The 22689-nt window shown below is 38.5% G+C and overlaps 1 protein-coding gene and 1 pseudogene across 5 annotated transcripts in view; one reads left to right on the top strand and one right to left on the bottom strand.

The window, feature by feature from the left end:
- Positions 1-22689, top strand: part of CTNND2 (catenin delta 2) — an 831455-nt gene that overhangs the window by 289030 nt on the left and 519736 nt on the right. For all 5 annotated transcript variants that reach the window (XM_074329072.2, XM_088796434.1, XM_074329071.2 and 2 more), the window contains one exon: positions 13247-13359. In XM_074329072.2, coding sequence (XP_074185173.2) covers positions 13247-13359 — 113 coding nt within the window. The remainder of the gene's footprint in view (positions 1-13246; positions 13360-22689) is intronic.
- Positions 5905-7537, bottom strand: LOC109454875 (pre-mRNA-splicing factor SLU7 pseudogene; annotated as a pseudogene).

The following is a 22689-nucleotide window of genomic DNA, read 5'->3' as shown; positions in this document are numbered from 1 at the left end:
AAATAGCAGAAATGATCTTCTGTTCTCTTGTTTTACATAGAACTGGCTTGATTGTGTTGGCATTGGTGCTTCCAAGGACTGCGTCATGGTACCGGGTGTGGCATATGGTTTTGCTTGGAGCGAAAGTAGGAGGACCCACCTGTGGAAATTAGAGTTTTCTAGCGCAGGGCATTCTGCAGATGGTGCAGAGGCCAAAGGCATTTTAGGTTCACTCTTACTCAGGCATGTGCTCCTTTATCTGAGGTTTCCAAGTTCTCTTAGAAAATGACCTGACCTCTAAATAAAGAAGGTGAATTGGACCCTTGCATTAACCCCTGCTCTCTCACCAGAATGGCAATGAGTCTGTTTAAAAGGGATAACCCCCTAAACCTAGAGAATGGGTGAATAAAGAATTCTATTTCATCAAGAGTGAGATCCCATCAACTATTAGAGTTACTTGTGTCCTGTGAAGAAAGCAACAATGCTTTTTTTTTTGGGTCACAGTGGTTGGTCAAGTTACATAGGTTTCAGGTGTACAATTCTGCAGTGCATCATCTATATATCACATTGTGTGTTTACCACCCAGAGTCAGTTCTCCTTCTATCACCATATATTTGATCCCCTTTACCCTCATCTACAACCCCCCTCCCCCCTTACCCTCTGGTAACCACTAAACTATTGTCTGAGTCTATGAGTTTTTGTGTCTGCATTTGTTCATCTTATTCTTTTGTTGCTTTCAGTTTGATATCCCACATATGAGTGAAGTCGTGTGGTTCTCAACTTTTTCTACTTTTAAACTTTCACATGCCATCAAATGTAAGTCATCCCAATTCAAGAGACAGTAAACCCAGACAGTAAACTGATAAAATAAAATCTTAGAGTTGAATCAGTCTTTGAAGTGATAAAATATGGAAGCTAAAGTAGTCATCAACATATGACACCCAAGAAAGGGGACTTCCAAGCACTACGCAAAGAGAAAATTCCAAGCAGTACGCATAGGCCAATGTATAACGGCAATTTCCAAACATTTGTAGGAGTGGGGACGTGAGGCATGAAATACAACTGGAAGCAGGAGGTTAACTGAAATCTGGTTAAATATCAGTTCAAGCCCCAAATCCTCGACCCCACTGTACGGAGCTGGTGACTGTTCCTTCTCCACCCTGGTGAAAGCTCAAGGTTTATTCTCTGGGGAAGATGAAATTAGAGTCTCTCAACTCCAGGGCCACAAGGGAGAGTGTTTAAAGTGGGGCGCTGCAAATGAAGAGTGGGAAAAAAATGAAGTTTTACTTACTAAAGTCTGAGCTCCTGCCCTTCACCCTGCCCCCAGCCTCTACCCGACACAGTTTTCAGAACAGGAGCTGCCAAATGTTCACGCTCAGAGATGGAGCTGAGGAGAATGCTCTCTGGCAGTTCTGCATGAACACACCTAGTGCTTCTCCTGTCGCGTGCAGCTAAGAAGCCCCACTCATGTCAAGAGTCTGACCTCTCTCCAACCCCCCCGCCCCCCACTCAAACAGGAGCAGACTGCCCGGGAACCTGAGATGTTTTTAAAAGCCTGTAACACGAAAGATAGATTCGAAAACAAATCAAATCATTACAAAATAGAAACTACGCTAAGAGAAGGAAACATAAGCATTAATATCATTTGAGGGAGAAAAGAGATGATTTCACATCCACAAAATAACTAACTAAATAACTAAAAGAAATATTCAGAGGAAAAAAGAAAAACAGGTCTTAGAAATTAAAAGAAAAACAGCAATAAAAGACTTGTTAGAGACCTATATGATTAAATGGAGGAAACTTTCCAGAAAGTAAAGCAAAAGGTAAAGAGATTGAAAACTAGGAGAGAAAAATGATTAAAAGAAGAAACTTAGAGAACTGACGTAGATTTTCACACCTGAATGATGAGTTAAAATAAAAACAACAGCAAGAAAAAATTTTAAAAGAAAGGGGAGAAAAGCAGAAATTTTCTTTATGATAGAATTGCCTAGGATTGAACAGCATAAGTTTCTATATTGGAAGGTCCCACTAAATGTCCAGAAATGTCTAAAAATAGATTTATGTCAAGGCACATCACAATTGAGTTTTAAAACACTGGGGTCCACAACAAGACGCAACCAAGTTTTCTGGGAGAAAGTAAAAGCAGATTTCATACAAATGTCATAAAAGCTCAGAATGGTTCACACTTTTCAACAGTAACACTGGAAGGCAAAAGATCTCAAAGCAGTATCTCAAAGCTCTGAGGGAGTATTATTTCCAACCTAGAATTCTCGCGCTCTACACTCAACCCTAGAACTGTGAGAGAGTGGAAGAAAATCGTATCAGACACGCAAGGCCTCAAAAAACTGCCCCCATTCACTCTGTCTCTGAAAAGACATTTTTCACCAGAAAAGAAAATAATGTTGGAAGATAAAGAAGGCAGCAGGTCCAGGAAAGAGGAAAGCCACATAAAAGAGGGACAGAGGAGCATGGAGGGGAAGGGAGGTCCCAGGACAGGATGGAAACCATGCAAAGAGGCCAGATCAGAGCAGATTGGGAGGCACCAGAAGAGAATAGATGAAATTGATGTATTTCCAGTGTTTGATGAGACTGAGAGAAATGTATTCAAATAGAGGGTTTTTGTTTGGATTCATGATTAGTATATAAACAACTGAACAAGTGAACAATAATTTTTAAAAGGCAAGCTATTCACTTCGGGAAAACAAAATGTTGTATATGGATGTTCAGAAAGCATCCTACGAAGCCTGTTCATCATAGTACTGTTCTACCTAAAATTACAGCTTAACTATATGGGGGAGACAGGGGAAGATGGGAAATCTGTACATGCATGATAGAAGGTGGGGACATAGAGCTAAATCCTCATCTTCCATTGTGGGAAATTTAATGGATGAGGTCTACAACTAAAAAGTCAAGGAACGATAATATTAGAAAGTTAATACAGATATGAAAACGCACATCAGAAAATGGAGTTAAAAGCACTGGCCTCTGAAGAAGAGAAAATGGGAAGGTAGGGTGTGCTGCTGTTCTCAAATAAACTTGAGAAATAGTTGACCCATTTCAATTTGTGCATGTACAATTTGATTCAAAAATTAAAATGAGAATTACTTTCCCTTCTGCCATCGGAGATATAATGGCTGTTATATACAAAATGTTATATATTTATTTACTTATATATATGTGTATATATATGTATATATATATATGTATCATTATATATGTGTGTATATAATATCTATATATAATGATCAGACAAGCACTGATTTGAAAGAAAGAAGAGGAAATTCAAACAGAAGAGACATCATGTAGATAAATATTCCACAGCCCTTTCAAATAGGAGTAACACATTTTTATTCTTACAATTGATTAGAGTAAAGAATTCGGAGAATACCATGATGATGAAGACATTTCATGGGACCACTGACTTTCTTGAAGTCCTACAGAAGTATTCTTATATGCAGTTGTGATCATGAAATAACCTTCTTTGAAAAAAATCATTGCATAACAAACAACTTGGCCATTCCGTTCCAGGAAGCTGTGTCACCAGGATTTGGGTCATTCATTCATAAACAAGCATTTACCTAGCCAATGATAATTCAGGCATTTAGCTCACAGATAAAATTATAATTTAGGACCTCGTCCTTCCCTTAAAAATTCACAAGCGAGGAGGACTACAAATGCTTGAACAGATAATCATAAAGTATACAGATGCAGGTATAAACTGATTATCACTGGATCACAAACAATAGTACTGTGTACTCTTGAGAAATGTAGATTAGAATGGTGGGCCATTAACGGAACTTAGACCTCTGTTGCTCATTAATAGATTTTCCTTTCACATTGAACTTGACTTAACAAGAGGAACAACTTTTCCTGAGGCCTCAACAGGAAGAAGCCTGGAGCCCTCAGTGCCATGGTCAACCGTATCACATCCCATGCCACTTCTGTGTTCGCCCTCATGCCTGCCGCCATGCTGTTAGCATTCATGAAGGCTTTGCACAGGACCACCATGTTGTGTCTGGGTAGCTGCTGGCCCTCAATATTCCTTCCTCCTCCAGGAGGAGAGGTTGACGAAGAAGCCTCTATGCCTCAGCATGTATAGTCCACACAAATGACCTTAGAATATGTTTTGGGTTCACCTTCCCACTTCCAGCATGGGGAGCTTGAATGTTAAGTCACTGGAGTCTTAAGTCACTGCAGTCAGATGTACACTGCAGAAAACACCTTGTCTTCTCTCTAGCATCTCATCCATCTTTCCCAATCTCCACTTCTGTCCAGTCCCCTTTTCCATCCTCTTATAGTGGTGAAATCATGGCAAATCTATTTTTACTTAATTCACTAGGGTTTTCCCTTTCTCACATCTAACTTGTATGACCCCAGCTGATGCTATGCCAAAATGGTAAATTAAATATTTGTAGAAGGAATTGATGAAACTGTGAATACCTGTGTTCTGATTTCAGTTTTCATACTGAGTTAGATGAGTCCCCACAGAAGATTTACATGCTTTTATCCATTTAACACCAATTAATTAAGCCAAATTAATTATTAATTTAGTCTTTTTAGGAAAAAGGTATAAAACTATATGCTATTTTTTTCTTGTAATCCTAATGCATTATGTTACATAACAATATGCCATTCTAGGAAGGAAAATCATTTAAATGTGGCTCCTTGTAAATTTTAATGAGATTTGCTGTTATATCTTCACTACTTTTATAAATTTTTATGACCGCTAAAACAATACAATTTCCACATAATGGAGAGATTCAGGTCTAGCACTACTTTACTGTTTCTTAAAACTTCGCTTACCACAGTGTGTCCTCTGTAATCCACCCATAAAATACCAATTCCTCTGGATGGTTTCTAAATAACATCTGTGACTATTTTTTAAAACAACTTTATTTAAGTATACTTGTATTAAAAAAAAATCTGCCTATATTTAATGTATACATATTGGTGAGTGCAGATATATACATACACCCATGATAAAAAATTTACCACAATGAAGATAATAAACATATCCATCATCTCCAAAATGTTCTTGTGTCCCTTTGGTTTTCTTTTTTCTGTTTTTGTGTGTGTGTGTGTGATATGAACACTTTATATGAAATATACCTCTTAACACAATTTTAAATGCATAGCACTATGATAACTATATGCTCTATGTTGTACAGCAGCTCTCTAGGGCTTGTTTGTGTTGTATAACTGGAACTTTATACCCATTGAATATCAGCTCTCCATTTCCCTCACTCCCTAGCCCCTGGTGACCAACATTCATTTTCTGCTTCTATAATTTTAACTATTTTAGATTCCTCATATAGGTGGAATCATGCAATGTTAGTCCTTCTTTAACTGACTTATTTCACTTAGCATAATGTCTTCCAGGTCCATCCATGTTGTCACAAGTATACAATTTCCTTCTTTTCTAAGGCTGAATAATATAACATCTGTGTGTGTGTGTGTGTGTGTGTGTGTGTGTGTGTGTGTGTGTGTTTATTCATCCAGTTGTCTGTTGGGTATCTTAAATACTTGGCTGAAAATGTCTTGTCTATTGTGAATAATGCTGCAGTGAACATGGGGGTACAGACATCTCATCTAGACCCTGATTTCAATTCTTTTGGATATTTAGCAAGGAATGCAGTTGCTGTGTCATGTGGTAGTTCCAGTGTTAATTTTTTAAGGAACCTCCACACAGTTTTCCATATTGATTGCACCAGTTTACATTTCCAGCACCATTGCACAAGGTTTCCGGTTTCTCCACATCCTGGCCAAACTTGTTATCTTTTGGGATTTTTTAAAGACTTCTGGAAGCTTTACTAAAGTCAGGCAGTGAGATGAGTGGACACTGATTTTTCCACCTACAGTCATCAGCAAGAAGCTGGGAAGAATAGAACCTCACTGTGTTTATCATGGGTGACCGTCTGTTACTAGTCACTCCTGTCCAAGGAAAGAGGCCATGGGGTCATCTGACGTTTCATTCCCTAGGCCTCCATTTCTCCTCAGTGGGTTCACTAGTTTCATGTGTGCCATTACACGGTTGCTTCCTCATCAATCTGCATGAGTTCCTTGACACAATGAAGGTGTGCCTCCTTGTTTGGCGCCTTTTTCAGTGTTTCATGTTTCCTTGTCATCACCTAACCTGCTCTTCTGTTACTGCTGCTGCTTCTTTTTCTCCTCTTTTAATTATTCCTGATGCATCTCCATGAGGGTTTGAGGTATTTGCACAGATTCTTCTCCAGTTATTTTTTACAATACATTCCTCTGAATTAGCACTCTCCTTCCCATCTTCTCCAGTACAGTAGGAAGACTTGAACAAAGAGTGACAGCATTTGTATCCCCATTGGCCTTCTTTCCAGTAAGGTCCCCAGAGAAGCATGTGAGCGCTCCACACAATCTTCCGTCTGAGCTAAAAGCAGTTCAGGTGGAGGGGCACCCACATGTTCTTGGCCGCCATATTTTCCAGGATGCTTTCTTTCTGCTGTTCTTTGAAGTTTTTCTTTTTGACCTTGAAGGACTTCTACTATAGCTCTAGTTTTGTAAGACTGGCCTGCAGATGAACTTCAGATCCCTTGTCATAGGATTCCCATGCAAACAACTGTATCTGAGACATTGAAGTGGTGTCACCCCTACATCAAACAAAGTTATCTCCCGCATAGCTCACTTCGTCTACATTCTTTCCTGCACTGGCTCAGGGATTCTCTCATCGCTCTAGTTTTGGGATCAGAGTAAGCAGAATTTGGATCTAAATTCTGCAAATATTTTGTAATAGCTTCTCGAATCCTGAGATTCCGAACAGTAACCTGTCTCTTAAAGTCAAAGTTCTGTCCAGTATGTCAGTATCATCTGCATATTTGTCTGTATCCTTGTCTTCACTGCTGTGATCTTCTTCCTTCTGAGAATTTGGTTCCTCTTCTCCCCACTGGTGTTTTAGAGAATTAAACTGTTCCACTGATTTTGCTGAGGCTAATTCTTCTCGGTGCTTCTGGGCTTTCAGCATTTGTTTTGCCAGATCAACTTTAGCATATTCTTCGAGAACATTCATGTGTTCCTCTGGATTGCAGCCATTCCTCCGATCCCTCTTCCCGTCATCATCAAACACTGGCTGAGGTTGGACATGTTCATCTGGAGTGATATCAGTTCCTGGAAATTTTGCTCCAGCTCGCTTAGGTCCCTCAAAGCAGTCTTTCTTTCTATGTGTCATGGCCCCACAATTTTCCCATGCTCCTTTGCAGTCCTTAGTAGTTATAGAATCCTCTTTCAAACCCCTCGTGTACCATTCATTCTCCAGATAAGCTGTACTTACTGCCGCTGTGGTCTCGAGTGCTTTAAAGTAGGTCTTTTTGATGTATTGATATACCATAGCACTGAAGAAATACACTGAGGGATACGATTGTTGATGTCGCTTCCTTCTTCATCAACTTCTGCAGGAACATTACCCAGTTTTCACTGTTCTTCTAGTTCTTTCTCCATCCTTTCTGGTCATCTTCTTTGTTTTCTCCAAACTCATTTCTTTGGACCCCAGCAGGGGGGCAGTATTAACTGCATCCACAGCTGCAGCTGACATGGTTGTCTGGAGACCCCAAACAATTGGACAGAAACAAAGCCAATCCATCAATGTTTACTTCCTGTCTTGGTTTTCGATGATAGCCATCCTAACAGGTGTGAGGTGATAGCTCATTGTGGTTTTGATTTCCATTTCCTTGATGATTAGTGATGTTGAGCATCTTTTTCTATACCTGTTGACCACTTGTATATCTTCTTTGGAGAAAAGTTTATTCAAGTACTTTGCGCATTTTCTTGTTGTTGTTGGTGGTGGTGGTGTTACTCACTATGGAATTGTATAAGTTTCTTATGTATTTTGGAAATTAATTACTTTAAACATTTCCTCCCATTCCATAGGTTGCCTTTTCACTCTGTTGGCTGTTTCCTTTGCTGAAAGGAAAGGAGGCTTTTCAGTTCCATGGAGTCCTATTTGTGTGTTTGTTTCCTGTGCTTTTCGTATCATGTCACATTTGATAGCCTGACTGGTATTACTACTTCTCCACTGAAACTGCCCAGGAGAAAGTCCTACTGGTGTCTTCTGCCCCGTGATTATTGTTCTATTTATTTTGCTGGCTTCCCTTTATCCTTCTACCTACCAAATCCAGATAACTTTCAAAAATCTTTCTTCACTCTTTTTCTCATCTTTTTTTTAGTCTCACCTTCACTGAAATAATATAATATCACATATTCACTTACAACCAGTATTACAAGTTTTTCTGAATATATTCCCATACTTTTATGTTTCCAGTGGATTTCTTAGGTACCCACCTGGCCTTATTAGGAACATCCCTTCTTGAGTGCTCCTCCACCTCAACGTCGCTAAGAAATCCAGGAAATTATTCAGTCCTGGGAGGCCTTTCTTCCATCCAAACATCAGACAAGTTAGAACTGGAGAAATGCCATTTCTCACCCACACTGCAGTTTAAGTGTCCCCAGTAGAAGGGAAGCTCGTTCATTGTTGTGACGGTGTCCCAGACAACACTCTTGAGGCCATAAGGTCACAGGAGTACCCCAAGTTGGAGAACAGCAGTTTCAGCTCTTCTGGTTACCAGTTCGAATGTCCGTTATCAATTCCAAGCACAATGTCACACCAGGGTCCCCTGAAGTTCTTGGAGTTCCCAACCCCAATACTGTGATGTGGTGCAAACAGCCCTCCTTCTGAGCCGCAGGCCCTTGGGTGGGGGTAAGGGAGGCAGTGATGACAGTAGTCTGAGTGACAGTGCAGTAAGGCGCTTCAGGAGCCGGTCTCCAGAGTTCATAGACATCAGTGTATTGAAATAATGAGTCTTATTGTGAACATGAATGACAGCTTACATTGGCATCGTATGTCCTCTACATTGATGGACCGCCGTGGTCTCTAAAAGAAAAGAATTAAAAGTGTTGGGAACATTTAGTTCATCTAATATTAATTAGTTCCTTCAACAGCCCCCTTCTCCTTGTCGAGATCTCCTAAGACGTCATCCTTGAGCTCATCCTCTTTCCTGCTTTTGAAAGAAGAATTTCTCTTCTGGTTAAAGCTAATCCTTTTCACCTTAATTACTTTAACATTTTAGTAAAATGAGGAAAAAACAGGCGCTAGGAAATAGTTTCGTGTTTACACAAGATAATACATGCAAAGCACTTACAGTAGCTCAGTGCACTTACATTTACTTAACAGCTATTTATTAAGCACCTATTATGTGCCAGGACCACTCTCAACACCAGACACAGCAAGCAGCCCAGCAGGAAAAGGTTCTGCCGTATACACTGTCCTAGTAATTAAGCACTCAATAGTAAGTGCTCGATAAACATTTTAGCACCCAATTTTATTATATCTTGTGTTATTATGTTAATAAAGTAGACAATTTTAGGTGAAGAAGAGAAATTTCCTTGCTTCTTGAGGACTGACATTTACTATGCACTCCTTAGTGAAGCACAGAGGGACAATTCCCTTAATTACTGACTTGTTTCATATATGCGATGGCAAAGGACACATTTATTGAATGGGCATTTTTAAAAGGCAACAAACTGATTCAATTTCCTTAATAAAGAAAATGTCAATTCAATTAAAAAGTCATCAGGCAAATAAAAGAAACAACCCAAAAGTGCCTCTATTTTTTTTAGAGTGTATTATTGTTACTATTATTATTTTGGTGTAAAAACTTAAGTGCCCAGCTGTTTAGTAGTTCATTTAGTGTGAATTTTTAAATACGGTGGAAAACATGCATTTAAAAATCAAGCATGGGGGAAACATTGCTAATTCTTAAAAACCTTCTAGCTTTCGGCAAAGACAGAGTAACAGGACCTGAAAATGCCTTCCACCTGAAATTACAACAAAAAGTCATACAGACAAAAAATATGAAACACCAGTTTTCAAGACACTGAACTGTAGGCAATGAGGGGCAGTAATTCCTAAGAGCTGTGGAACAAATCAGGGGAGCCCTACAATTGCCCCAGCTTACTGCTTTGACTGAGTTTCCCCAAGGCAGTAGAAAAGGGGGACCCAGGCAGAGCCCAGAGGACTCCCTAAGTTGGGGAGAGAACACTGATAGTCCAGGAAGGTAAAGGTGGCTAGCATTTGCTGGGCAAAATAGAAGAAAGGGAATTGCTGCTTCAAAAGAGAACCCTTGAGATCTGCAAAGGGTCACCGTCTACTATTCAGCGGAGAACTAAGCAGCCTGTGTATGTAAGGAAAACACCAGGGGGCAGGCCAAGAACCATCTGAAAGGATGGGAGGAAATAGCACCGGATGCTTTCACCAGGACTGGGAGTGTGTGCCTGAACCCACTAGCCACGCTGGGAAACCCCATCATTCACGGGGGTCTGCATAGGCAGTGTAATTAGCTCTATACTAAATGCCGTTCTGTTACCCCTAACAAATAAATGTAAGACTCATATGTATCATACTGCTTCCATGTAACTTAACTGTGCTCAGAAGAGAGCGTTAAATATTTGTCGGAATATGAAGATGCCCAGAACACAGTAAGGGAAAATTCCAAATGGTTTATATTCAAAGGTCATAGCACGTGTGGAGAAGTAGACATAGGGTCCCTACTAGGGAGAAAAATCAATCAGTTGAAACAGACACAGATGCTAGAATTAACTAATCGGACATTAAAACAGTTTTTATATATGTATTCCATATGTTCAAAAAGTTCAGTGGAGACCTGGAAGACATAAAGAAGGCCCAAATGAAACTTCTGGAGGTGTTTGATTCATCATGTCTGAGTAAAAATAAACTCAGTGGGATTGAAGGAATTAGACATTGCAAAAAAAAAAGATTGGTCAACTCTAAGACACCAATAGAAACTATCTGAAATGAAACGCGAAGAGAAAAAAAAATATTTTTTTTTAACGGGAGAAGAATCCATAAGCTGTGAGACAATTCCAAGTGTATTCATATACACTTCATTGTCACTGAAGAAGAGCAGATAGTAGGTAAGAGAAAAAAACATTTTTTGAAGAATTAATGGGGGAAACTTTTCAAGATTTGAAGGAAATTATAAATCGACAAATCGAAGAAGCCCAATGAACACCAAGCATAAGAAACATGAAGAAAACCACCCCTAAGAATGTGAAAATCAAGTTGTTCAGCACCAGTGATAAAGAGAAAATCTTAAGAGAGTCAGAGAAAAAAGACACTATGTACAAAGAGACAGAGATACGAAATACCGTGGATTTGGGGTCAGAAACAATGCAAGTGTGAGGGCAGTGGAGCAAAAATGTCTTTCAAAAATGAGGGCAAAATAAAGACTCTCAGGAGGCAAGTGGAAAATTGAAAGGATTCATCACCCAAAGAACCATATTAGGAGACATATTAAATGAAGTCTTTCCGACAGAAGGAAAATGATGCCAGATGGAAATACAGGTCTACACAAAAGGACGAGGAGCTCTGGGAATTGTGCTGGAAAGGCAACTTGTGAATGAAAACATGTCTCCTGTCATCTCCCTCCCATGAGACTGAAGTGAAGAAAAATTACAGTGAGGCCACACAGTGTTCAGCCAACACACCCAAAATGCTAGCCCGAACGAACCCAAGAAGGATCATGAATTCTGACTCACATTGCTGCATGGTCTCACCATATTGGACTGTTGTAACATATGCAGACATGCAGCAAGTTTAAGTCCTTTACATAACACAAATAATGAATATCCATGTACCTGTGAGGATTTTTGTATAATCTGCAGGTATTAGGTTTTTAAGTTGTGATCAACTGAAAGGTATGAGTTGGTTTCTTGTTGTATAGATAGATTGAAAATAAAACACAGTATAAAGCTTGGAAATGAAAAATCTTCTAGAATTTGCAGTTTTTGTGGAGAGGAACTGCCTGCTGAAAGCAGTAGCACCTGAAGAGAGAAGGGAGCCTTACCTGTACACAATATGTTCAGCAGAGGTCTTGGTATGCATTTCTTACAAATAGTGTTTGCTGTCCTTCAGAATATAAAAGAATAAAAGTTTGATCTCAAACCACAACATAGTCCATCAGCTTTAGTCCCCTGAAGGGAAACGTTGAGCTCACGCTTGCTTAGACGCCCTAAATAATGTCAACATTAAAAAAAAAAAAAAAAAAAAAAAAAAAATCTGCTCACATGGGAAAGAGCAAGGGTATTTTTAATACATGTAGAGGACACACTCGATCCTACTTTTCAAAGGTCTCACCCAAGAGTGTCCCAGGTTAGCAAGTAAAATTAACTCATCTTTTCTGGGAAGACAAATCCTTGCAATGTTGGGAGATTTCATTTTCCAAAACTGACCTCAACTCATATTTCAGCATTTTTCAGCATTCTTGTTTTTCCATTCCCCAAAGATAACTCTGAAGATAGTTTAAAAAAAGAAAAAAAGCTAACTGTGACATTGTAAAAATGTTTCCTGAATTTTTTAGTTAAAACACACGATTGGATATAATTATATTTATTTAAAAACTTAGGTGTAAGGGGAAGTAAAATATAAAGACCAAATTATGGTGCAAAAATCTAGTAGTTGGAACAGCTAAGATCCTTGGCGTACTGATTGAATCATTTTTCATTAAAATTAATCCTTTAACAGTGGATTTCAGGCCACTGTGTAGAAACATTCTTTATTGGTTTAATTGGCTGTTTTTAAAGGTGACAGAAAAATTTAAAGGTTATTCCCTTAGTAACTAGAGTGCAAAGAATCCGTTTCATTGCTGTTTTACTAAAATGTGAAGCATAAAGACGCATATTTTTAAACATTATTTTCTCCAGTCTACGCTATATAAATAGCATGAGGACCAAATTAGTATCTAGAGGCAGCTGAAAGACCAGTAGGGAATAAACACAATCCTCGAAATGATACAAGAATGAATTATGTCTTTATTAAATTTTATACTTTTGGACAAGCGTGTTAATATCTGTTGGGTGCTGGCCATCTTCCAAACGTACCACAGACTAATTTTTCATGGAAAATATTTCCTTTAGTCCTCCTCAACCTTCTGAAATAAGTATTGTAAACCCATTTTATAACGGTAGATGATGAAACCGGTATTTAGATTCCATGAGTGACACACAGCCCTGCAGCGGGTAGGTCCCAGGACTGTGACATACCCTCAGGTCTGTCTGGACTTCACACCCCTCTTGGATTCCACAGCAATGTCCCTCGCTTCTCAAGCTTGACACATAGGGAAATCAGATGTGCCCCTCGACCATCCTGTCATTTTGATTGGAATTCCACTTCTCATAGAGATGATAGAATTAATCTTCTGGGTGTTTTTTTGTTTGTTTGTTTTTCCAGGAATTACAGTTTGAGAGACTGACCCGAGAGCTGGAGGCAGAACGCCAGATCGTAGCGAGCCAGCTGGAGCGATGCAAGCTGGGGTCCGAGACCGGCAGCATGAGCAGTATCAGGTATGTGGGCCCTGCCCTCCCTGCTGTGCTTGGCGCCGCCAGGGGGAGGAAACGGTGCTGTTTATCTTCTCCTTCCAAACCTGGCCGTGGAACTAGAACATTCGATGTTGGATGTCAGATGTTGGAAAGGAATTGTAACCAATCTGATTTACGATGCTCAGGAGGTGTCCGGAATGGCCTGATTTGTACTTCAAACTGTTAACACAATTAGTGCCTGTCCCGAATGTAAATTATGTATAATTTTATACAAAGGCGGCTTCTACAGTCAGTCAACTTGCTGGCAAGCAGGAGATGCCATATCATGGTCTCCAATTTGGTTCTTTTTTTCTAAATGATCCAGAGTTGCAGGTTTTGGAAATGAAAGAGAGAGTGTTTTCGTGTATCTTATAATGTTTGCTAATATCTGATGCTAAATTCTAAAATTGCTCCTCGTGTATCAACCACACATGTGATTCCCATGTGTAAAAATGTTCCAAATCCATAGATAGAATAGATAGAATGATTGTTCAATTAGGGGTTGGTTTGAGATTATGAAATGTTTAAAAACAAAGCAAAATACCGTCCCTTGACCACAGAATAAACTATCCACTTTAGAACCATGTTTTCATGTTTAAAAATGGAAGTATGTGTGTGTGAGTGTGTGTATGAAGTGTGGGTGTGTGGGTGTGAAAGAAACATAAAGCTGTGTGAGACAACTTCCACTTCTCAGAAGTGCATTGTACTTTCCTGTCATCTTGTTCTATGTTGTGCTTTTGCCACTACATGTTTGGGGAACTGTCTTAATTGAGAAAATGATAGTTACTGTTGCAAATAAACTGCAACGTTACACTGACTTAACACATTAGTAGTTTGTTTCTTACTCATGCAACAGATAGAAATGGCATATGCTAGTTAGGGGGCTACTTGCATGCTTCCCCTCCATGCAGTAAGCACCCAACTTCTCTCTCGAGAACCCTGCTATCCCCTGTGGCCTCATTGTCAATTGCACCATCAAATGCATCATGACACTCACAGTCCATTGGTGAGAACCAGTCACATGGCCTCTTATGATGGGAGTAGGGCAGGGATTCCTAAACCAGGGGTCCACAGCCTATCTGCTCAGGAAGCAGGATTTGGTGGACCTTTAGCTTACTTGCTGCCACAAAAGAATGATCATTGCATCCATCACTTTAAAATATTTATTATAAGAGTAAAGTTGTGATTGGAATGTTTCCTTTTGGAGGAACCCTACCATTACATTCGTCTTTTAACATTGTTCTTTTCTTTGTGGAACAGTGGCAAACCTTTAAACAGAAATCATGGCAACTTTATTGTTAGGCTAGGTTACTTGGATGCAATATCTTTTTCAATTACAACGACTTGTTTGGAGTATGTGGAAACATATCCACTTCTGTCTCCAAGTACCTCGGCTATAAGAAGCTGCAAGTAGCTAAACTGTTATCTCTTAAACTCATCACTAACTTGTCTGAACACCCAAATTAATGGAATCAGAATGGACAAGAAAAAGGAAAAGTGAATTGAGTCCACTTGAAATTGTGTTTAGAAGGTTGACTGGTTGAAGGTGGAGAGTCCAATGAAGGTAAAACATAATATTTAGAAGGGTGTATTTTGTATTACTTCATGTACATATTTGAAGAAATTTTTGTTATTGTTGAACACCTCAAAAGCTAAGCTAGTTGGGTTTTTTTAGGTTCATAAACAACACGGAATTGACATCTATTTTGCTTTTTGACCAATCATTTCCCTGTTTTCAGTTCATATATGAAATCTTTCTGTGTGATATTTTAGGATGCTGTACATTTTTTTTTGTCCACTGCAAGTCCTTGGTAGGAGCAGGTCTCGGGGACCGTGTTATGTCTTGGGCCTCAATTCCCAGCTTCTCATTGGATCAGAAATGGATATTTGACCCAATGGTGATTCGTCCAATGACTGGCCAATAAGATATGGATTGGGCTCTTACTCTTGAGAATCTGAAATAAGTGACCCCAAATCTGTGACATCTAATGGTTGGCACGAGGGGATGGTAGCCATGTGGATTGTGTGCTCGTGGAGGAATCTGTGTGAACAGAGGAGAAGTTCAACAGAGAGAGAGACCATATCGTTCCTGAAAGTCAAAGAAACCAGTTTAGTTATCATAGGACTGGCTACGTTACTGATGTTGCATCTATGAGATTACCTTTTAAAGTATCAGAAAGCTTTCCTCCTTCCACATCTGATTTGATTGAGTCAATTTATTTTTATACTGTGCTTCCCCGAAAATAAGACGTAGCCGGACCATTAGTTCTAAAGGATCTTTTGGAACAAAACTTAATATAAGACCCAGTCTTATATTATATTATATTATTATATTATATCTGGTATTATATTATACCTGGTATTATACCTGGTATTATATGATATGATATTATATTATGCCTGGTATTATATTATAGTAAAATAAAACTGGGTCTTATATTAATTTTTGCTCCAAAAGACGCATTAGCACTGATGATCGAGCTAGGTCTTATTTTCGGGTAAACACGGTAAGTCCAAAGTGTCTTGAACAGATCAGTGAGCTACGAAAGTAGATTGAAAAATCATCCGATGATAGTGTTTGGTTCTTAACACTGTATCTGTATCCCTAGTTCACAGCTCATGACACATAATTAATGATTCTGTGTTAAATGTGTATTAAATAATAATGTGAAGTACAGGCGACATTGCCTAATTATTTCCCCTTGCCATATACCTCTATAATAGCAGTCTCCATCAAGATTAATTATTTTGTATTTTGGAAATCTCTAATATGTGAATCTTCATTTGAATAATACAAGCAATTTACTGATATTTCACTGGAGAAAATCCAATACATAACATCCACTGTTTTTTATTGTGTTTTTTGTTTTGTTTTGTTTTTTGCTTCTCACATAACCTAGTTTGCTCAGCTTCAGAAATGCACCTTTGAAAATTCAAGTCTTTATTAAGGGTGACAGACTAATCTAGGTAGCACATCAAAAGGATATTTAAACATAAAAACTAATAGAATATAAACAATTTTTGAAAAAGGAGAACAGGTAAAGAAGTCTATGGTAATTTAGATAATTTAGGATGTTAGGCAGGGTGAGAGAGTTTTTTAGAGGAAATGAAGCAAAGTCGAGTATTTTTCAGACTTTTTATATAAATGGTGAAAATGACTGATAAATATAGTTTGGTTTTCCTCTGCCTTTATTGGTAATAAGAAATAGCTGCAGCTGATTCCTGAGACCTCTTTCTTGGTAGTCACATATTGAAAAAAAATGTTATTAGCATGCATTTCTAAAAGTGAACTGTATAATAGTCAAGCAGACCGTAAATGAGAGCACTGAGAATTTGGAGAAGAGAGGAGCTGGGATTTCTGTTGCTGCAGCGTATCAGCTTCTGCATCCAAGTATCTAGCAACTGCACGTATGACCACTGTGACTTCTTAAACGCTTCACACACTTTTCTAAACGCCTGAATGTGTATTGTAGCTTCCGGAATTCGGATCATTTAGTGGTGGTCTGACTGTTACCGTTCTTGTACAGAGGAATCACTGCTTTTCTCGTTGCAGCTGCAGTTCACCATCTTCCTTATTTCCTTCCTGTTTCCAGGCCAAACCTTTCCGAGCTGTCGGATCCTTCTCCCTTCCTACAACGAGTTTGGTTCCATACCTTGTCCTGGATTCCTCAGAACCATCCAGACCTGAGGCAGGAACATTATTTAACCAGGCTATGCCCTTTATTTAGGGTCATCATCAAAGAAATCCCTCTTGCTCATAGCCCACTGCCCACCTGTGGCCTGTTGCCATTCCTTGGCTCATGCCCACCCCTCAGGCCAAGTCTAGTCAAGGAGGTCTTGGTCTGGTAGCCCTATGAGCCTTCCAGTCTTCTCCCCGGCTTGGGCTTTGCACGGTTTTTGTACATCCCATGGTCCGAGAACCTACCCTTGCCCATGCCCCTGTCATGCTCTCCGCAGACCCCTGTACGGCATTCTGACTCATCCCTCTGCCTGCGGTCTGCACAAATCTGTCCTCTATGTGGTGAGATTGGTCTGCTTAATACAGAAATCAGAACCATGTCTGTGACGGACCTTGCCTACTTTGGCAATTCCATAAATACACCCCTGTTTCCCATCTCTGGGACTGTGACCCAATGGTCCTTTGCATCTAGAACTTTTCCCTGCTATGCCTGGGCCCCTCCTCCTATGGAACCAGACACTTGGCTGAGAGCTCACACTCTTCTGAATGCCTTCTCGACCAGTCCAGACTGGGCCAGGTGTCCCTTCCTTGTGAGTCGTTAGAACATAACAACGTTTTGGGGATGAGATGCTGATGACCTGTCTAGGAGTTCCCTGCCACAGAATGTTTTAACCTTCAGTCAAAGGATGTGTGGGTTTTCTTAAGTGCTCCTGAAAAGTTCAGGACACCAAAATCGATGTCTTCCCACGCCCCTTGATCTCCATGGGCCAGGAACATAATGGGAGAGAAACTGAATTCTAATCACAGTTAGACCTATCTTATAAAATCTCCCTAAAAAAGACCTGACTCTTGGAAGACTGGATGTCGCTGCTGGTGATGATGATGATGGTGTAGAGCTCAGAGACAAAGAACGTCGTTCTACAGAGATTTTACACATACTAAATTCCCCCTTGCTGGCTTTAAAGGTAGAAGGGGCTGTGTGGGTTGCGGTACACGTAGCTTCTGGAGACTCAGAATGATCCCCCACTTGCAGCCAGCAAGGAGAAGAGGACCTCAGTTCTACAACCATAAGGAACTGAATTCATCTCACAGGCTGACTGAATCTGGAAGTACATTATTCCCCAGAACCTCCAGAAAGGAAAGTAGCCCAGCAGAAACGCTGATAATAACCTTAAAAGACCCTGAACAGGGAACCCACCCATTTATGCTATGCCTTTACAAAACGCACAACACTGTTAGCTTATAAAAAAAAAAAAAAAATTGTTGTTTTAAGCTATTCCGTTATGCAGTAATAGAAAACGAATACAATGCTTTTCAGTTGGTTGTATTAGAGATACATTAGAGCAAGCTGAATTATGGAAGTTGTTCAGAGAAAATAAGTTTGATTCTGTAACCCTCTGTATTCCATTCAAAAGTTTAAAAATTTTGTTTTTCCTGCATATCCTCATGCCTTTGGGTTCACAGATTAAAATAACCTGTAGTTTTGATTCTAAGAAGTGGAAGTATTTGGATGTGGACAGGAGTCATTGCTTAATGCAACATAAGGACAACTAAATCAAGCAACCATTTTTAGCCTCACCATTTTTATAATGTAGATACCCAAGACTCTGACTGGAGTTACACATATTTAAAAAGACAAAATGTTATATATATATATAATTGCTTGCTCCACATGAGAAGATGCTCTTTCTTTCCCATAGATGAACTATTGAGTTTCTTGAAAACACATTTCCACATGAAAATCTGCCATATTTGCTAGAGTGGGGTACAAAAGGAATTAATGTTATAAATGTTATCAAAGGTCATTCTCTTGATTAGCTAACTTCTGGGAGTCCAAATGCCAACAATTCTATAAACAGTCTACACATCTTTTCCACATCTGCAAAGAACTCAGGCTTATTTTACAGATAAGAATTTACAGAAAATGCTGATTTCTGGTTAAATTAGTTAGTGGTAAAGAAGCCCAAGTCAAGTGGTCATTTACTTTATGTTAGAATGAAATGTATATATCTAAAAGCATGATCACAACTTTCTTAAGGGAAAAAAGTCATATATGAATATAATGGTTTCCCATATAGTCAGACATTTTGAGCGTTTTTTAATTATCTCGTAGGATATGATACTTAAACAATTAGATAGTGACACTTATTCTTTTTAAATAAAGAAGGAATAGATTTGCCAAAATATTTCATTTTGGAAACCAACTATCTTATATAATAAAATAATTACTTTTAATTTTTAAAATAATTTTTATGTAGCTTTTCTACACATACACACATTTGTAAACACAGTTATCTCGCCAAGGGTTAAAAATCACTCGTAGTCGTAGAATTCGAGATCCTATTCAGCAGTGAATACATGTTTGCCAGTAGAAAAACATTTTTTTTAAAAGGTGGCTTTTGAATTACTTTTAGTTGATTTATTTTGGGATTTTTTTTCCATTAAATAATTTTTAACTTTAAAATTAGAGAATAGCTGTTGGTTCCTATGACCATTTCTCATGTGGCTAAATTATGACTCTTTCAACAAAGTCATACTGATTTATTTAAACGAGACATTTAGTTTATTGAATTGGTATTCAGAATTAACATTCCAGTGGTATTTTTGAAGTCTTTTAGAATGACTGCTTCATTATAAAATCGGGGGAAAAAGAACAAAATATAAGGATGACAGATATATTTTGGCATTGTTTTCTGCATTGCCGGTTTTCTTTTTAAGAAAAACATTTTTCTTGTTTCCTTCCAATCTCAATTCCAGAGCCAAAAAACCTCCCTCACAAATATTCTTGAGTTTCTTAAGTCCCTTCATGAACCCCTGTTCTTCTTGTCTTAACCCTTGTGTGACCATCTTTCCCCATTTTCTCTCTCTCTCTCTTTTTGTAGCTTGCTTTTAATGCTGAGGTGATTCTTATAGGATTTCCTATTACAGTTTTTGCCTTCTCCTATGTAAATGAGGAGGAATATTTTAGAATATTCTCTGGTGCTCAAGTTTCAGCTCCAGGCTTCCCAGCACCATCATATTTGCGCGCAGGTCCCCATGCAGATCTCTTTATCTTTTAGAAAGAGGAGCGACATTCACAGCTGTTGCTTGTTTAACTCAGAAGCACTTAGTGCTCTAGTCTTCTTTTTCTCTCCCAGTCGTCAGCCCTCTGAGCCTTTCCCATCTTGCCTCGATGCTGAGCCATCTCTATAATACTGTAGTGTCCTTTCCTAATCCTGCAGCAAAATTTACGATGTAGATTGAAGCAGCTGCCCTCTCCTCACTTACAGGGAGACTTTGCTGAGCCTTCTCAGCCATGAGAAGTGGGTGCTGTCTCCACCAGGAGCCTCTAATTCCTCAAGGAACTAGAAGTATATGTCAAAGCAATGATCAGCACATGGTAACTGTTCAATCAATGCTGAATGACTAAATGAATGAGTGAGTGTACAGTACTTTTGTTATTATTCTCATTGCTATTGTTTTGGAAAATTCACTAGTTTTATTAATCTATAAATATTTCCATCTCTCTCTAGTCCAGAATATATCTTCTATATATGATACATATATTATATAATAAATAATAAAAATCAAATAGTATATATTATTCTGGCCAAACCAGGTCAGAATATTACATTGCACTTTTCATTCTAGTTAGTTTCCATGTTAAAATAGTACCCTGGATTGCAAGTCCAGCTGGTTTGATGTACTGTCTGTATGTGTGGAACGGTGGTTGACCTAGTCTCATGCTTTCACTCTGATCTTAAGAAGATGATGGCCGTAGTGATAACACTAGTACTAATAGTGATGGGTTTTAATAATTACAATGTAGTACGTTGAGCAATTATTGTATTTCTGGCACAATATTAACTGGCTAATACAGATCATGCTGTTTACTCCTAGGCAACTCTATGAGTTAAGTCTTATTTCATTTTGTAGATAAGAACACTAAGATTCAGAGATGGAAATCCACATTTCTGACATCCATCAGCTAGAGACCAGACAATGACTTTTGAACCCCAGTATCTATCCCCCAAGTACACATGTTAAAATATCTTATTCAGTCTTAAATGCTGTCTTGAATTGTATTGTAAATAACCATTGAAATGTCTCCCATCCATTTTCATTCTAGGAATAGAAGCATTTTCTGTTTCTGTTCCCCCACCCCACCCCTACCCCAATGAGTATAGTATTTTGAAATTCTTTACCTGAATGTTTCTGAGATTTGGTTTTATACAAATGAGGTAAAGAGTATTAATAGTATATATTATCATTGCTTTTAAATACATTCGGAATAACTGTTAATATTCTCTTGTAAATTGCCAATGGACAAATTATACTAATACTTCTATCTATATAATACTAGTTATCCTATTGTCTTAGTCTGTTAAGGCTGCTATAAAAGAATACCATAGATTGGGTGACTTATAAACACCATAAATTTATTTCTCACATTTCTGGAGGCTGGGAAGTCCAAGGTCAAGGTGCAGGCAATTTTGATGTCTGTTGAGAGCTCACTTCCTGATTCATAGTCTTTGCAATGTATGCTCACATAGTGGAAGGGGCCAGAGGGCACTGTGGGGTTCTTTCATAAGGGCACTAATCCCATTTCTGAGTGTTCCATCCTTCTGACCTAAAAACCTCCCAGAAGCCACACCTCCTAATGCCCTCACATTGGCCATTAGACATGTGAATTTTGGGAGGACAGAAACATTCTCTTCGTAGCACATATTAAATACATCGTTCTAGATTTCTGCGAGATAATGAATAGTCAATTGTCTTGAGGATTTGATGTAGGTCCTAAAAAGGGTTGAATGCTTAATACCTATAATCATTTGATATATGTTTTATTTCAACTACTATATCTTAATACTTTTGTATCAATCTTGAAGCATGACTTCTTTCCAAAATGACATCAATAAACTAATATTACTTTTACGTCTAACAATAACTAATACACCAAATTTTACTTAGAGATTTTGCATTGTAACACAGATGTTTTAGGAAAAGTAACTCTAATATTTTGAAATTTAGTATTCTGATTGGTAGAGAACGGAAAATTTTTATTTCATATTTTCTCTCATCCTTATAGCATTATTTTTTAAACTTATAGATCTGAAAGGTGAAATTTGCAGTTCCATAAACTAGCGCTAAATATATTGTATTTTTACGGTATTGACTAGCTTTGCTAATTTCTCTGAATTTCATTTTTCTCATCTACATAAATGGGGATATTGTTCTTCTATAATTTTATAAAGATTAAATGAGAAATGTAGGTAAAGCATCTCAAACCATCTTGCCCACTGTTAGTAGTAAAGCACATTCATTTTTTTTATTCGTGGAAAACATACAGGTAATTTTTTCACTGGAGTCTCCTTCCTAACTTTTCTACAAAAGATTGTAAAATAGTTCATCTCACCATGGGCTAAAACGATGTATCAGGATAGCACCGTGTTTGTGTCCGTCATAACATAGACTAACAACCACACAGAAATTGACACGATGAAATGGAAGAAAGCTCAAATCAGTTTCCCTTTCACACAGTGCAACTTAATATGTTTCTGGACCCACTGCTGGAGCTGGGGATGGAACTTTCGATATCGTGTGGTTGTAAAAAAAAAGTGCAGTACTGCAGGGGTGACATATGTATGCCGGGAAAT

Source organism: Rhinolophus sinicus, chromosome 3 (genome assembly GCF_057876585.1).
Source record: "Rhinolophus sinicus isolate RSI-liver-muscle chromosome 3, RSI-T2T, whole genome shotgun sequence".
NCBI lineage: Eukaryota > Metazoa > Chordata > Mammalia > Chiroptera > Rhinolophidae > Rhinolophus > Rhinolophus sinicus.
Note: the sequence above shows the minus strand (reverse complement) of the source record. Positions and strands in the feature narration are given on the sequence as shown.